This window comes from Papilio machaon, chromosome 19, assembly GCF_912999745.1.
Source record: "Papilio machaon chromosome 19, ilPapMach1.1, whole genome shotgun sequence".
Classification (NCBI taxonomy): domain Eukaryota; kingdom Metazoa; phylum Arthropoda; class Insecta; order Lepidoptera; family Papilionidae; genus Papilio; species Papilio machaon.
The window spans coordinates 3,470,068-3,487,816 of record NC_060004.1 but is presented as its reverse complement, the minus strand read 5'-3'; the positions used below and the strand labels follow the sequence as shown (position 1 = coordinate 3,487,816).

The 17,749-nt window shown below is 29.4% G+C and overlaps 1 protein-coding gene across 2 annotated transcripts; it reads right to left on the bottom strand.

The window, feature by feature from the left end:
• Window positions 1-5,203: 5,203 nt before the first annotated feature.
• Window positions 5,204-16,399, bottom strand: LOC106715228 (protein quiver). 2 transcript variants are annotated; one of them, XM_014508464.2, is made up of 6 exons: window positions 16,205-16,399; window positions 14,743-14,835; window positions 10,008-10,067; window positions 8,673-8,720; window positions 5,815-5,961; window positions 5,204-5,537 (listed from the first exon to the last, which is right to left on the bottom strand). In XM_014508464.2, the coding sequence occupies exons 2-6, from the start codon at window positions 14,765-14,767 to the stop codon at window positions 5,332-5,334; spliced, it is 486 nt and encodes a 161-aa protein (XP_014363950.1). In that variant the 5' UTR covers window positions 14,768-14,835; window positions 16,205-16,399; the 3' UTR covers window positions 5,204-5,331. The 2 variants fall into 2 exon arrangements, with proteins under 2 accessions (XP_014363950.1, XP_014363951.1); XM_014508465.2 differs by lacking the exon at window positions 8,673-8,720.
• Between the last annotated feature and the right edge of the window lie 1,350 nt (window positions 16,400-17,749).

The window sequence follows — 17,749 nt, the reverse complement described above, 5'->3', positions numbered from 1 at the left end:
TAGTTTAACAATTATTATTATGGACTTAAACTACAAATATTAAAGCATCAAATAGAAATCTCATATTTTTATTGTACCGCAGTTCTATATTTGTTATTACATATAAGTTTTATAATTTTAAATACATAGTTAAGTGAAACTTACGAGGAGAATAATTAAAAATACATAGTAAGTATGCAATATAAGTATATTAATGTATACATAATTGAGTTAAACATAACTGTGGGTTTGGACTGCAACGACACTTGTGTTGATACATATGTGTCAATACTAGTGTCATAGCAGTCAAAACGCACAGTTAACATATAATAAAAGACGGAGTGCTTATAGCTGAAGATAAGTACTGGACCACGAATGACATGAAGAAAAAATCCACAGACAGACCACATATATAATCTGCTTATAAACATCATTAAATTAGCAACGCTCAACACCATTATAAAACGATTTGTACATTAAAAAAGATTAACTAGGATTCTGAATAGGATGATTCAGCGAATAAACACGAAATAAAACTAATTACGATAAAAAATAATGTAATATATCTATTTGTAAAATAAAAATGTTTTGATAGTTGACAACGACTGTCAAGATTCTATACTGTCAGAAATTATTTTGGCGCCAATTTTCTTAGAGAATGGCGCCAAATTAAAATAAAGAATGGCACCTTTTGGCTTTTATGGCGAAACATGTTTGTTCGTTGCTAATTCATTGACGGATAGCAGACGGAATGTCGACTCAACTTGTTAGGTTATTAAAAATCAATCCGCTAAGCGAAAACTGCTTGTAAATATAAAGTAGGTGCAAGTTAGTACATTAAATACTTTTTGGATAAAACGATTAGGGCACCGACAAACTTAACATAATGCGATAATTATCACATATCAACATATAAAATAAACATATATCCATAACATTAACTTTAGCTATATCTATAATTACGCGTTATTACTCACTAACCATTAATGAATCGTTTTATCCAAATTTTATATTATTATTATTATATAATTTGTATCGTGTAACAGGTACATGCTCAAAGGTATTGGGTTGCCATCAAAACGTGAATTATTAAATAATTAATGACTATTAAAAATAGAAATTCATTTGCTAAATCGAAAAATTATAAAATATCACTGTTTATAATTTGTATTAGCTGTAATTCAGCACATTCAGTCGTTTTATAATTGCGGCTATAATTAGGTGTATTTCTTTCACTTTGATTCGTTATTTTAATAATAGAAGAATGTTTATTCTAGAAGTTAATAATAGTTAGAGAACGCCGATATTTTTTATCAATGTCACAAATATGTAGAGATCTTTACCGGATATGTAAATTATCACTATTTGACCATACCCAATACCAGAACAACTATATCCCTTCTAAATATGCGTGATATGTTATAAGAAAAGTGAAGGAAGAAATTCATTATTACTTAGTGCTTAACTAAGGTGTTGAGATATATCTTTTTTTTAATTACTTCAAGTTTTTTCTATTTTAATTTAATGTTATTATTGCATAAGCAAACACATTAAATCATTTTTAAATTGATCAAATAGATTTGTTACGATTTAGAAACCATGATAAAGTATATATTGTTAATGAAAATATACTTCAACACACAGTTACATTTTTACGATAATACTAAATAATCATAGATTAAAATTAAAGCGATAAGATAAAAAGTTATTCATTCTTAACTATATGTCGTAATAACAGCATCAGTTATAAATTCTAGTTATTATTTTACAATTTAAGTAAGCTATAATACACAGTCAAATAAAGCCATGTAAGGAGGTGGACACACAGACATCCAATCTATGCCAAATTCGAACATATTTGCTGTCACAATTTTTTACTCTGTGCTAGATGTCAAATGTCAAATTTATACTGGAACTTCAAGAGTCAAAGACCATTAGTCATACATCCACATTGGCATAAATCTTACATCTTGATGTCAACCTTAACTTAATATTCGTAATGTTTATTTGATTTTTCAACTGCTATCTCGAATTCCATGTATTTGTATTGCATTCCGCCATTCCTTGGTGACACAAGCTGAGTGACAGGCTCAACAGTGATGTAGCTAACATGCTAGACTTAAATCACTTTAAAATGTTCCCTTAAATACATGCAATGAGTGATTATATGATTTAAATATTACATAATGCTGTTAAAGTTATACTACATTAACAAATTTTAATATAAATAATTTTATTCATTGCATCGTAAAGAATAATAGTGTCAAATCACTTGGACGCTGTTATATGTAGTCAAAATAAATAAAAATCAATAATAATTTAAATCGATAAGAAAATGGCTATCTTACAGCTTTTACTGTGTCTTTGAACGTTTTCATGATTTAACAAGGTATCGAAGTCCTTAAAGGGCTTATATAACCTTAGGTCTTTTTTCCAATAGCGCTACTGATGTTATAAATAATTGCCCAATAAAGTTTTATATATAGTTTCTGAAATTGCAATAACCAACTAACATTGACATTTTAAGAAGGTCATTTTAAAGAAACAGGGATATCTGCTGTTAATACCACCATTTTTGTCCCCTATCATGATATGATTTCGGGAATAATTTATGATTAGCATTTGAATCTGCCACATTGAGTTATAATTCTAGTTTTTTTTTACATAAATCAAAAAGAAATCTAGCGAAATACGAATTGTTTAGATTTAATAACTTATTTCGAATCGAGTACTATGAATATAATTGAATTATCACGCGAAGAAATTGTTTTATACCTACTAATATTCGTGATTTTCATATTTTTTTATAAATTACATTTTTATTAATAAATGTCTTAATATTTTGCACATTGGATTTAATTGAAAAAGTTATTTCAAATAAAATTTGTAATAAATAACGAAAACCTATTTTCCAGATATTATCTGTATCAAAAGGTAACAAAAGTGCAAAGCTTACACTTGTCAAAGTTTCCCGCCAACTAACATTTGAATTTAAATAAAAAGCGGTTTATAATTTAAATTAATCGTACGATATATATCATTTAATATTTTAAAATTATTTGGTGTCAACGTTCCTATATTTATAATAATAAATTTACCAGGTCACTTTTACGCAAACTATCTAAAATCTAGCATCATTTATTACTCTTAAATCTATTTGACGCAGAACCTAACTGCACATTCGATATTACATTTGGGTTTCCTCGATGGCTTACATGAAACAAATATAGTTGAGATCTGTATAAACATGCAAATTTGTCAGTATTAATGAGAGATTCCATTGCCGAAGCACACGTAAAATAACAAAATCTTATCTCAATTTTTCATATAGAATGTGAGGGATACCAACATGGTTTTATGAAACTGTTTCAGTAATAGAAAATGGTTCCACGTCACACGTTTAATACATATCACAACTACAATCATGAACTTGTCTTTTTTCGGATTATACGTAATTAAATATAGAATATTGCTCAAAAGCGTAACAAAAGATTCGTACTATTGTTTTCCATACCGCTATTAGTGTTTCTTGTCGAATGATTTACATTAACATCAAGTTAAGGCATTTCGTTTTCTTTATCAACATCACTATTAGATTTTTCGAAGTTAACTTTGGATATATGTTTTTAAGGCATTGTGCATTGCACACAAAATTATAAACATCTAAAGGACTTTACTTTTCATCAAGTTTTTGCCAAACTTAAGAAGACATGATTCAGGAAAATATCCTTTAAGGTGTTGTTTTTTGTATGAACAAAACACAAATAAGGTACGAAAATAAAATACAATTTCGTAATTTCCTATATTTTTATGACAAATCTATGTCATGAAAATCAAGGCGTAGTCAAATTGGTCTACTTGACAATAGTTCGTGGCAGTATTGACAGTTGCAAATCTAGCGGAACTAATACATGTACCAGTCTTTCCACATTTTGCAGCAATTTTAATGTTTAAGAACGTTAATTATTATTTATAATTCCTAACATACAATTTATCATTACATTTATATGTCATAAGAGATTTCTTCTTTGCACTTTGGTTTAACGAATGCTCTCTGTATGTTTCAATTTTTCGCTACAACTATTGTATGTATGTATAGATTTATATTTTGTTTTTTAATAAGCGTTCACTTCGTATTAAAACATTTGATACGCGAAATATGGATGTATATTTTGTACGATCATTGTTCTAATGCCCGCTTCTTGCTTTTAACAAGCGACGCAAAGTAAGTAAATACTCTTTAGTTACTCTTACTATCTATAACAATAACCACCGAATAAACTATATCACAAATTTGTAAAGTAAATTAATTTTAAGTTAAACCATTTCAATAAACAAATCACAATTCTTAAGTTTGAGTTGTATAAAAATGGTTTATCTAAAATGTAACTTTTTTTGCGACATAGCATCATTCGCCAAACAATCTTCACTTAAGGTTTTCAACCGTTATTTCTTGCTACTAATATCTTAATTATATTTTCATTCTATGTTACGCGGCAGTTCTCGCTAGTTTTCGTATTCTTTCTATCTAATAAGTGCCCAACTTTTATCCGTAAGAGTGCATCTATGAGCAATTCTGTAAGTCTATGATCGACTCAAACAATAATGCAAAGGCTTCGTGGAGAAATCCATCTTTGATATTACCTAATGTATATTAAAGTATTGCATTCTATTTACAAGCTAAAACAAATTTAAATTTAATTATATCTTCTAGCTAATATCTATTATTAATCTCATTCATTTTGATTAGCTTTTTTTTTTGTTTCATATTTAGAACAAATTCGTCAATCACGAATAGTTTCCTTAGATGAATAAAATTCAAGCGATTAGTTTTCACACTCAAATCGTTGTTATAGGTTATGATTAAATTTTTTAAAAAGATTATCTTATCTTAAAGCAAATCAACGTTATTTTCTAAACACTTGACAAATGAAACATACACTAAAATTATATTAAAATCATTTGTCATTGTTTCGATCCTCATGAAATAACAATAAAAACGTTAACCAAATGTAAACTCCCCGAATTAAAAAATACATATGATTCATATTCAATTAATAATCTGTGAAAACTAAGCACTTCAATGCTAAATCTACATCTACTATTGGACGAAGAATGTAATTAAATCTAAGCTAGTAAGGTAACGCCTTGTTGAGTCAGTCGATCGAAATACGTAAATAACGTTATTGGACATCGATTCAAAAGTTTGTAGTATTTTGCAATAAAGTCCACAACTCAACATTTTGCGGTTCGATTGTATGATCGAGTCGATTCGAATAAAATCGATCGTTAACAATATGGTGAATCGCAGATCGATCGGTGACAACAACCGGCCATCACTACCGTCCTACTTCACCTGCAACATGCACATGCTAGCAGGGTTAGTGCGAGCAGCGCCAGCGTGGTGTCGACGTCGACAGTCGGCGCCGCATTGCACATGTCCTCCTCGCAGAAACACATGTGACCAGTGCCTGTACTTTCCATCATACAAACGTGGTCCACCATGAACAGATTGATTTGTAACTGTGATGTGCACGTTCGCCTCACCACCTCGTATGCTGAAAATAAACATTTATATAGATTAGACGCCGTCTTTCAGTATTTTACGTCAATAGATTTATTACAGAATACGCTAGATTAACGGAACTGATTAGTTTCCGACGAATATGTTTTAAAATAAAACATGGCTTATACATATAAAAAAATATGAAATTGTTAGAAAATTTACATCGGAACTATCTGCTTATTAAGATAAAAAATGAGAAACGAAGTAGCGTGAAATATCTCTAAGTGTGATTAATAAAATCTTGAGGGATTAAAACTCTTGATACTCACGACTCTTGGAGTAGCGCACCATCTTGACGCAGCAGCCGTTACAGGTCTGCAGAGGCGGCTGGTCGCGCGGCAATGCGGTGTAATTGAACGGGTCCTTGCACCTCGAGTCCGTCCAACTGTCGCACTCGTAGCAGTATATCGACCGCGCTGCGGACAGACGCGCACACTCATTTTTTATATTATACTTTGCCTGCTGTTTTATTCATAGCACTGTTTTATTTACACAAAATAAGATTCTTCTAAAGAAGTTCCGTGATGTTAAGTAGTTCCTAATTCCCCTTCCTAAATTATCTAAATAATCGATTGTTATTTCTCAAACTAAATCGTGTTATAGTATTTTTATAAACAAAAGCAAAGATCGTAATCATTAAGTTCTTATTGATTTATATTATGTATTTCGGCTCAACATACCTTACCAACTGTAATCAGATCTGCGGTGTGTATAACGTACATTTTTATTCGAATAAATTGTAACGCTGACCTTAAAAAAAAAAACTAAGATTTCTAATACCCTACAAGAAGTCATACAAGTAGCCAATCTCAATACAGATAGCCGTTCTAAGAGACATGAAGTCTATTTACGTGCACTAAATAGGCTTCTGTCACACAACAAATGGGATTCTCGTTTGCGTCATATTTTACCTTGTGGAAAGCAATATTGAAACATTGCCAACTTATATAAGAAAAGAAAGCAAATCATAAAATTTGCACTTTTATTTATAGTTATTAATTGAATTATGCGGAATATAGGAAGAGAACCCGTTGAAGAAACTTGTATATGTAATATAAAGGTAATAAATGTAAATACTGACTTATTATTCGTGGGTTTCTGAGACCAAAATCCCCGTATAAAACATATTGTTATATCTGTTTTGTCCAAGATAATGACAAAGATGACGACATGTTTTATACAGAGATTTTGGTTACAAAAACAGTAAAGTGATGAAGACAGTCTTTTTCTACTTATTTCAAAAATTTTATTGAGTATATTATGTATTTAGTTACGCATTTAAGTTAATTTTATTGTCGTCTTTTCCTGCCTTGAAATATGAAGCCTTCTTTGACCCTATTTTCCACGTTGTACCGTTACAAGCAAAATACGCGCCAATCGTGGAGTTTCGGAAATCGAGCCCTTACAACTAACTAACGCTTAACTACAGATTTCACTTACCTGTATATTTTAACAAATGAATAGTGTAATATACATCGTGCAGCTAAAAGCCTGTATGAAAAACATTTAACGAAAAATAAGCAAAGCAACTTTTCGGCCTTCGTTTATGTTATTGCAGTTTTTCTACTGACTTTCAATGAATGCATATTGGATGCTAGTGTATTTGAGCGTAAAAAACGTTTTGTTACTTTAATTTTTAATAAAAAAAAAATCGTAAGAAATAGTGATGATATTTGTAATATTTTAATGTAAGTAGATGATATAATAAACATTCATTCGTGGATGAGTATTTCAGTGTTACAAAAGCGCTGAAACAATGCCACAAATGCAGAACATTTTAAAACTAAAACATTATGCGCTACAAAAAGCACCCTGTTTGAAAATTATCTCCAATCAAGTCAATGTATTCTAAACTAGCTGTCGCCCGCAACTGTGTCCGCAAGGAAATAAGAAAAAAACATAATAAGTAGAACACATAGGTTCTTACAGACTATGATCTACTTCTATGCCAAATTTCATCTAGTTCCTTTAAGCCGTTCTGGAGATACCTTTAAACAAACATCCATCCATCCATCTAAACATTCGCACTTATAATATCTGTAAGATGAGGTTACCCTGATTTTTCATAACCTAAATAGAAAGCATTAAATAAATACATCAGTCATCTCGGATAAACGTGAAATGAAACGTAAACTTATGTCTAAACAGATAATATTAAAATATAAATACGTTACGCAACTTAAAATTAACAGTTAAACGTAATGAATTTAATTTATTTTATTAAAACGAGCTAAAACTATGTAATTTTCACAAAAGCTTCATAGACATAAAGCATAAGCGTTAATAATTTAATCTTGCGTGCAAGTCATGAAATGACCAACCTTTGGACTCATACACACCAACACACTAATTATGTATAAGTGTTGTATATTATGTAAGTTGAAATGTATATATGTATACAACTATCATAAAAGAAATACATATACAATATGATAAAATTCGAAAGAAAGCAAAAAAATGTACACAATACGAGTTATGATGCCATTTATCTAGTGCTTGTAAAATGTTTACACCTTCTGCAAATTATCTTACCTGTTAATATAATGAAATGTCAAAAAACACGATATATTATCACTTGTGTATAGAAAATAAAAACCCAGTCTATGGCCTTTAACAATAACTTTATCTAATACTAGCTTTTGCCTGCAACTTTGTTCTCGAGGAATTAAAAAAAATCTAGTAATTAATAGGCCTATGTTACTCAGTGATCATGTAGCTTTCTAATGGGAAAATTATTTTCAAATCACTTCAGTAGTTTCCTAAATTATAAGGAAATATAATATTAGGATAGATAAGACAAAAATACTTATAGTGATTGATTTACAGCTTCGCTTGTTTTTTTTTTTTTCAAAAAAGTTAACATTAATATTGAAAAAAATATTTTAAACGACGATTACAATTTGATAGATGTTTAGAAAACAATATTTGGGTATTGCCATTCAATACACATTTTTATGTGTAAAGGTAACACAGCAAAGCATACGATTATCAAAGCTTAGGGTAATGTGTATAGCAAAAAAGGGCGTTAGCCTCAATATAAAACAATATACTGTTGTCTTTAAAGCTTAGAGCCACTTGTGGATACATTAAAACATAGGTTTCCTTACGAAATACAATGAGTACTTACTTTGGCATTTCGCCTGAACAAGGGGGCTGAGAGATAGTGCCCATAATGCTGAAAATCCATGCTTCGATTAGTTATAAAGAAAAATAATAGCAGAAAACAAAAAAAAAACATTTAGCTACACAATGAACGGACACTCAAACACCAAAGAGGTTTCAATGGCTATTTTCCTGTGAATAACTCTATAGTTTTTGGTTTTAAAAAGTACTTTATAACCGTAAACTGGGCGGGAAATAAAATCCAATCATAGAACAACGCAAGGTGATTTTACATACCGATGAAAGGTATTAAAACATACTGTTCTGTGGTCTATCATTAAAACCAAGACAATATAACTCTTCTTAACATAAATACAATCTAAAATCATAAAGTAATAGGATAATTAACCTAAATTAACTTTAATGAAATTTTGTGATTTCTTTTTGACTGTAAAAACTTATAAGTCTTCTAAAGTATCTACGTGACTGTAGTATTATATGAAAAAACTTTTCTCTAAGCCAACACTAATTCCTTCGCAAGATTTTTTACATTATATTTTTGTTTCCCCTTATTTTAATAAAATATGAGTATGTTTTAATACATTTATAGAGGATATTATCATCAGAAATCATACTTTTTTCAATTTTGAATTCATCTTATAGTTATTCACAGGAGCAGTTAGTGTTATCTAATAGGTTATGTCTGTTAAGTGTTTCTCAGTATATTTCAATTTGGAATAAAAAAAAAATCATTTTAAAATTTAGGCATGCAATGTAATTACCCATTCCACTTAACATTTGCAACATACATTCCTGTGGACACCCAAAAGTGGAAACATTGAGAATATGAATACGATGTAATTTGAAAATTTTAACAACTCTAAAAATTAAGTACTCTATGGACAACGTTTTGATAATTTTTAAGGTACGTTTTTACTATCTAAACCTTAAAGGATAAAACTAAATTATAATGCATTTAAGCTATAGTCTACATAGACTAATGCATTATAAATTACTATTTTTAACTATGGTCACGAAAATAAAAACGTACCTTAAAACTATGTACATTTTAATATTTTGATAAATTTTACAAGTATTATAATACACGTATAAAGTCATTTATACAACAAAATAGTGATTTAATTGAAAATATTTATATGACCCAATAAGAGATAAGATAGGTCTTTATTACTTTGTTTTCAAAATATTGACCATATAGTGTGGTGCTTTTCCAAGCAAATATTTTTATCGATATTCTCGTATCCAAAATCTCAATGTAAAACAAATCTATATAACATTAGGACATCTATTTAACGTTCACATGATACGACATTATACACTTATTAGTTTTATTTGTTACCAGTTCTGATGCACGAGTTTGCTTTTACTTGGTCCACTCCAAACCAGGACATCAGAAGAACTGAAAAAATATTCAAAGAGTGCATATTAATAAATCAGGAATTGTAAAAAAGTTAAATACTACGACACATCTTCTATCATCATGGCTGCCATCAACCATGTATTCTATAAAGCAGTTAAAATAATATACAATATGAAGTAAATGTAATAACAAAGCAAAAAGTAGTAGGTAAACGACAAAAATACGTCCCTCGCTGCACTGCATGCGACGGCATAATCAAAAGCTCATTTGTGTGTCGTGGGCCACGTAAATACCAGCCTATTCACTGTTTAACTACTACATTTTTTGGTTGACCCTCACCCAAAGACCTTGTTTCGCCTTAATATATTCACGACATTCTTATGAAATGTTATATTTTAACTTTACTACTGGATAGCGTGCTACAATATTGAAACAAAGTAGCAGCAAACCTTACACCTTATTTTAAGTGACCATCACCTAACGTAATCGGCTGTAAAAATATAAAATTATGGTAGATATATAGCTAGTAAGAACCAAAGAGAAAATACATATCAAGTAAAAAGGTTAAACGATTACGGCAACACTGATAATTTTATCCAATAGGAAAATTATAAGTAGTAAGAGGGCAAAAACTTCAAAGTTAGTAATGACATTAAATAGTTACTAGTTGTCGCAAGCGACCCCGTCCGCGCAGAATTAAAAAAAAAAACAAAAAGTAGCCTATGTGTTTTTTCAGACCATGTTCTTCATGTGTGCCGAATTTCATCAAAATCCGCTGAGCCGTTCCGGAGATACCTTCAAAGAAACATTCGGATGGAAACATCCATCCATCCATCCAAAACATTCGCATTTATAATATTAGTAAGACGAAATACGTTTAATAAGAGATTTACTCATTTAAAAAAAATAATTATATATGTAAAACTATTAGGTTATCACGAGGTCGGGATCAGTAATTCAGTATGCTTATATTTAATATGCAAACTATAATTAAACCTTATCATGCAATGCCACGTCTAGTTACGTTCGACAACAATAATATCGATACATTTTATATCACACGATTAAATTAAATTAGAAACAATTGCCTAAACGCTGAATATTCCTTCAACTGCAAAGGTTCCTGTCAAAATAAATTCTTTTTAGATAATGTAATTGAAAGTTTGGTATTGCAGTCGAGTCCTACTGAGTTAAAGAGCACAAAAATATACTTATATTTTAGTATTTTCAGATTAAAGGAATATAAAAAAGTTTGTAAATGAATAATTGCTGCTGTATCGATAGAATTAGTTTTCTGAGTATCAGTACAACCCTAACTGGCTTCGCGTGCCGCGCAACTTAATGATTGAACATTTTACGTCGCTAAATCTTTCATTATATTATATACGTCTGTGTGATTTCATACATTGTTCAATGACATGATTAATTTCGTAAAATTTACAGTTATATTATAAAGTTTTAAATTTTAACTTTTTTTTCAGAATTCATTTTATTCTCAAAACAACTTTACAAAACAGTAGACTACAAATCTGAGCTAGCGGTCATACATTCTTGGAAAACAATAGCTCTCATACAAGCCGGAAAAACGAATAGTCGTGAAAGAAAAATGAAAAGACGTCGTTCGTACCACCTCTTAGAACAAAAACATCTTCATTACTAAATATAGCAAAGATCTGATACTATTTTGAAATATCACCGAAATTTAAAAAAATAATGTGCGGGGGTTAACTTTTAAAACATATTTTATATATTAAATTACATAGTATAAAATACGTTTAAATCTGGAGTAAAGACATCGCACCTTGTATCTGGGATGGTTAAAAATAGAGTCTATTAACTTAACCCACACGATCTCAGGCGACATTTTATCGTATTTGATGACGTTTGACTCGTGACACCATAAACACCATAATAGAGTTACCACCACTTGTATAAAATCATATCATCCTTCTCAATCTCTAAGAGACATACAGAGATAAACATGTTTTAATACAAGTGTTTTGGCAGCAGAATTTCATCATTTAACAAATTGTGTTTGAAAATGTAATGCGGCCTTGATATGCTACTCCATTCTTTAATAATTGAATCGCGGCCAAAGAAATTTAACTTTAAATTTTGTTTTATATTTTTGTCACAAATTATTTCAGTTAGATCGTAGGCTCTGATTGCCATCGCTCAGTTAAATGGTCACTGCAATACCCACAGACGAGCTCGCTAAAATGTTAGCAGCAATGCGTCAGACATTTTTCAAAGCGATGTATTGCTACAGCCGGTGCGGCACCGTTCTGACAATATTTCGTATCATTTCTTTTTGAGATAGAACATAGTTGGGGGTGGTTTTTTAATTTCGACATAATTGTATAAAAACATCACCTTCTTGAAAAAGTATATACATCAATATGTTTTAATACAGTCAAAAGGAATCAGGAAAAAAATTGTGTATATTTTTAAAAATTAGTATTTTTTGTCAATCAAAAAATCTCAATACTTCATCAGAAATATTTATAGATATAAGCGTGATTACGAATTAAATATTTTATGATTTCTCCAAATCTCTGTACACAAACATAAATCATTTTTATAACATAAACATATCACATGGATTTAAAAAAATATAGAAATTATAAACTAGTTGCCAGTCTAATTATAGGGATTGGGAATCAACTCAGAAAGACTTCGTTCAGCAAAAGAAGTGATGTAAAAGCAGTGAATATATTAATAGAGCGAGTATTTCTTAAAAGACAAACAAATAATTATTAGGTCACTAAAATCGGACTAAGAGCAAATAAGGTAGAAAAGCTTGCATTCTTATTTACAAAAGGTAAGTGGAAACTAACGGAAAGCATAATGATACGTTAAATGAAAATTGTACCGCTTTTTAAAGAAATGTACTCACGGATGAATGCAAAATTCAACATAGTTAAGTTATTGTTGAAAAGTGTATAAAGCTATTTTAAATAAAAAAAATCCTTTGATTATGAATTATGGTCACATTTCCGATCATTTGGCGACCACCAGTATGACATTATTGCTCAATTTCCAATCTAATATTGCACAAAGTTGATGTGAATACAGTTTAGGCATCATAAATCTAAATTTAAAGTTATCGTGCTTTCAGCGCAATACCATTACTGAGTCACTTCAATGAATCTCATACAAGTCTGCTTTTAATAGTGTTATGATGAAAAGGAACTTATTTAGATCTATATTAAGACTAGTAAAGTGCTGCGACTTTATTTGCAATTTGTATTATTTTTACTAAATAATTTCAAAGTTAAAGACTATGGTGCATATGTCGCAGTCATATTGTATAATCCGCCGTATTACATTACAGCTAGCTGTTATCAAAGTAAGCTAAACTAAGAGTAAAATTTAAAGTAAACTGTATAAATGTTTTGACTTCAAATGTTTCAAATGTATGTTTTAAAACGATTTAATTATATCGCACCAGTCGGATGCTAGAAAATGAACTAGGTAAATTAAATTGAAACAGATGAAAGGAACGAAGTTGTGTCGCTGCAAGAAAAAAACAAACTAACGTCTGACTGAAATGTTTATTTACTTTGATATTGTTACCTACAGCTTTTATTTTTAGGTATAAACAACGTATGGATTAACAGAACTGAATCATTATTTACACTAAATCATTTAATTAATGCTATCATAGTTCATATTGGATCTTTATATTTTTTTAAATTCTTTGTAGGCTACGAATCTCATACATTAAATTGATAATAAAGAGTCGCTAATGTCTCTGTCACCTAAGCTCATATTAACTTTTTCACTTCTTAGAAATTCTGAATATGCCAAAACCCATTATTAGGTTTATTAGTAGGTTAAAAATATAACTAGACTAAATTTATTTAGAAAAATAATATTCCGAGAAACAAATTTCGAGGTTATATTATGATATTTGAAAATCCGCAGTGGTACCGCATACCGAATGTACTGAATACGTATATGTTATGTATATATTTCATTAAATTAAATAAAATAGTGTGTTAACATTAATAGATAAATAGCACAAAAAGAACTTTTTATTCTTTTTGTGACGTTCTATTTTTAAATATTTTACACGGCCGCATCACTGGTCATTAATAGTTACGTTACGTTTTTATAAATGGCTAATAAAAAGTGGAACACACGTAGTGCTGCTTTTAATGCATGTCGATAGATTTTTATTTAAGTGATATTTTGATTTTTTTATATGTAGATTAAAAACGTTACAATAACGTTGGACATTTAGCAATATATACATTTTTCAGTCATGAAAAGAATAGTTAAACAAATTATTATTTGTAATCTCGTAAAGACTTCGTTACCCTAATTTATTTTACAGTGTGCGAACGTAAAAGTCACATAAATAGTCGATTCTGTCGGCTTTTCACAGTAACCATAACAATGACTGCTATAAATAAAATACTAAAAAGTTACGTAATATGCATTACTATTATTATCTTATAATCATGTATGATTCAAAATTTAATTAGAAATAAACATACATAATATATAATTTAAAAAACACAGAACTTGTATCTTAAAACATTAAAAAAGCGTGGATAGAATTTGGAAAGTATACAACTGTAATAAGTAATCAGTATTTTTTACTCATTTTGATTGAACCAATAAAAAATATGGTATTAAATATAAAATCTTAGTTAATAATAATGTAAATATCGGCAATGTAATTTAAAATTAATACTATCAAAAATACCTGGGACGGGGAATATCCAGCGCATCTTTCGCAGCTTCACCGATCCGACCACCGCTAGCGCTGTCCAACCTCAGCTCGACTGCATAGCCATGGCTGCTCCACATTATTAATATGTAAATCAATTAAAAAATTACATACTCGTTAACTTAGCATAATCATGCACGCGCATATAACGTAGTAACATTTTTTAAAAAAATGAAGCATTTAATTGTTAGGCAAAGGCATCGTTAATTCATCCAAATGTTATATAAGATTTTAAATTATTAAAAATTATAAGGTTTATTTCATAATTATATGACAATTATTATGCAAATATTAGGTAAAATTAAACGTAAATTTAGTGTAAAAAAAACTAACTACAACTGTAGCGTAACTGAAATTATGTGACCGCTGTCCTTGTAACACGAACCAAATTGATTTTATTTCGAGTTTTATGATATTGCAGATAAACACGGTAGTTAGACTTCAGACTTTTCCAACACAATAGAAAAAATAAATGAAAATGCTACAACAAGGAAATGTTATGAGTTAATTTACATGACATAGTGGCAATGAGGGACTGGGGATGTTTCGTTTTAATTTAGATGTTGTCTACCATGAGTACAGTTTGCAGAAGTAATAAGCGAATCTATGTCGTATTATTTAAATGATGAAATTATTCTTTACCCTACATAAGTTTATTATAGCTCTGATATAATTTGAAATAAAAAATGTAGCGTTAATTTACAAATAAATCTTTGCAATAATATTTTATATTAATAAATTTTTATCGATATTCGATGACATAACACAATCTCTAGTGACGGACAAAAATTATTTTAAAGAAATATGACTGTGATTTAGTATTAGTACTTATTGCGAGAGCTTCAAATCTGTGTCTCTATTTTTACGTTGTGTTTATGAAAATACGTTTTATATTATGCATGCTATTAGCGTTAATTACGAAGAATATTATTTTGGGTATGAACGAATTGTTTAAATGGAAAAGAAATTAGTTAAGAGTTTACCAATTAAAGGCGCGAATATTTTGCACGTTATATAGAGGTTATTATTGTTTGTATTTGAAGAATTCCTAAATAACTTAGAATTTTTCTAGCTTTAATCATTTTATAATCATACATAGTATATTATTATTATACAAATTTTACGAATTTAATGACCACGGCAATAAAGCGTTATACGCTAGCGTATCTACGAACAATGCTATGCGCAGACATTATTGATTTGTTAGCCAAAGGGATGCCGGGTAAATTTACAGCATAATAATAACATTAAGGTTCCCCACTGCGGTAATCATTAATAATGTGCGGTAAAAGTAACGCACTGACAAAAATATTTGCGTAAACAATTAAATTATGTATTAAAAAAGGTGTTATTTGTAAAATTACTTCGATAATATTATATTTGGTTGTTGATATATTTATAAATATTTCGTAATTATAAATTTATTTCAAAACCTTACCAGCGTAAATCTATAAACTCAACATTGGTTATCCGAAAAAAAAATCACCACAAAAATTCACCGTATGTTATAAATCTTACATAATCATGGTTATGCAATTTTTGTTTCTAACTCTTTTCTATAAATTTTCGCGGAAATTAGAATGCTTCGGTTCCATTTTATGCGGGAAATACGGCGACAACCGCACGCCAAGGCAATCTAAACTGTCGGTGTTGACATCACTGCGGTTTTTGTTAACCGAATAAAAAAGTAAAAAAGTCCAGATTTATTTTATATTTTCTTTTAAATATTGACAAACCGGCAGCATTTGTAATTTTTTAAATAGTAGTTTAAGAAGTTTTTCATAACTACACCTCAATAAAAAAATGTTTAAGGAAAACTTGATATGTTTCTCCATTGAATGATCCATATGATAAATATTTTACTGTACTATACTTAAGATATCGACTTCATTTTTTCCCCAAAATGGTCGAAAGGATAATGAACAGGCAACATTGCAAGTCGGCTATTGGCTGCACGCTGCCGCTATGCGGAGATGACTAGAATTTGTCGATGGTGTATTTAAACCATGAGATTATAAGACAACACAGACTACAGAGTAACTTAAAAAACATATCTAGAATTTTAATTAACGCTTACGTGTTAAATCCCTTTATCATAGGTCCTTGAAATATAGTACTGCAAACTTGTGTTTTTACAAATATTTAATCTGTAAATTTGGTTACTTAAAAACATCCAGAATTAAGTGATCTTTTACAAAACAATAGCAAAACTTTAAAATATCACATAGACAAAAAAATTAAAGCAATGTACTAGTTCACGTATTCAAGAGATCTATCACGAATTCAAGAGATTAAGACTCATTATTTTCTGTTTTATTTATGTATTTCTTGTGTCAAATTATTTATCAGTGGAGTTGATATCGCCAATGATCATATGTAATTTATATAATTTTTTGAAAAAAAAAATAAAAATAGAAATGCTTAAAAGATAATCTTACTCTGTTCTTTTTTCTCATTAATTTGTTCTGAATTGCCACTTCGTCTTCTTCGTCCATGCAAACCACATATAATATACATTTTCAAAACATAAGACATATGTTGCTTATCAACTGTGAACTGTAATTTTCAATTCATGTTAAAATATTATTAGACGGGAAGAATTAAAACAAATATATATTTTTTCACCATTGTATATTTCAAGAATATGATTTACATCAAAAATGATATTGGATAACAGGTGAATACGCATATTTAATACGTAATGTACTTATGTACTTGCAAAATAATCCACTATCATACAATAAACGCATTTACTTAACTTGCAACTTTAACAGATGTCTCTAAATGTGTTTTTCCAAAGTTAATATGAGTACATCAATTATAGTACTCTCACAGAACTGCTTTGTTTAAGAAAAACAACAAAAGACGACATTTTCGTCATTTAAAGGATTAAATTTTATATTGTACTTAAACAGAAATACTATAGACTGAATATAAATTGTTTTTTTTTTTTTTCATTCAAGAATAGCTGTAATAAAAAATA

What these genes read in the sequence shown, in the direction of transcription:
- LOC106715228 (XM_014508464.2), bottom strand. Translation starts at nt 14,767, where the DNA reads ATGCGCTGGATATTCCCCGTCCCAG. An exon ending in AAACTCGTGCATCAGAACTG is followed by an intron (nt 8,721 to 10,007) that starts GTAACAAATAAA and finishes ATGGATTTTCAG; the next exon opens with CATTATGGGCACTATCTCTC. An exon ending in GGTGCGCTACTCCAAGAGTC is followed by an intron (nt 5,538 to 5,814) that starts GTGAGTATCAAG and finishes GTTTATTTTCAG; the next exon opens with CATACGAGGTGGTGAGGCGA.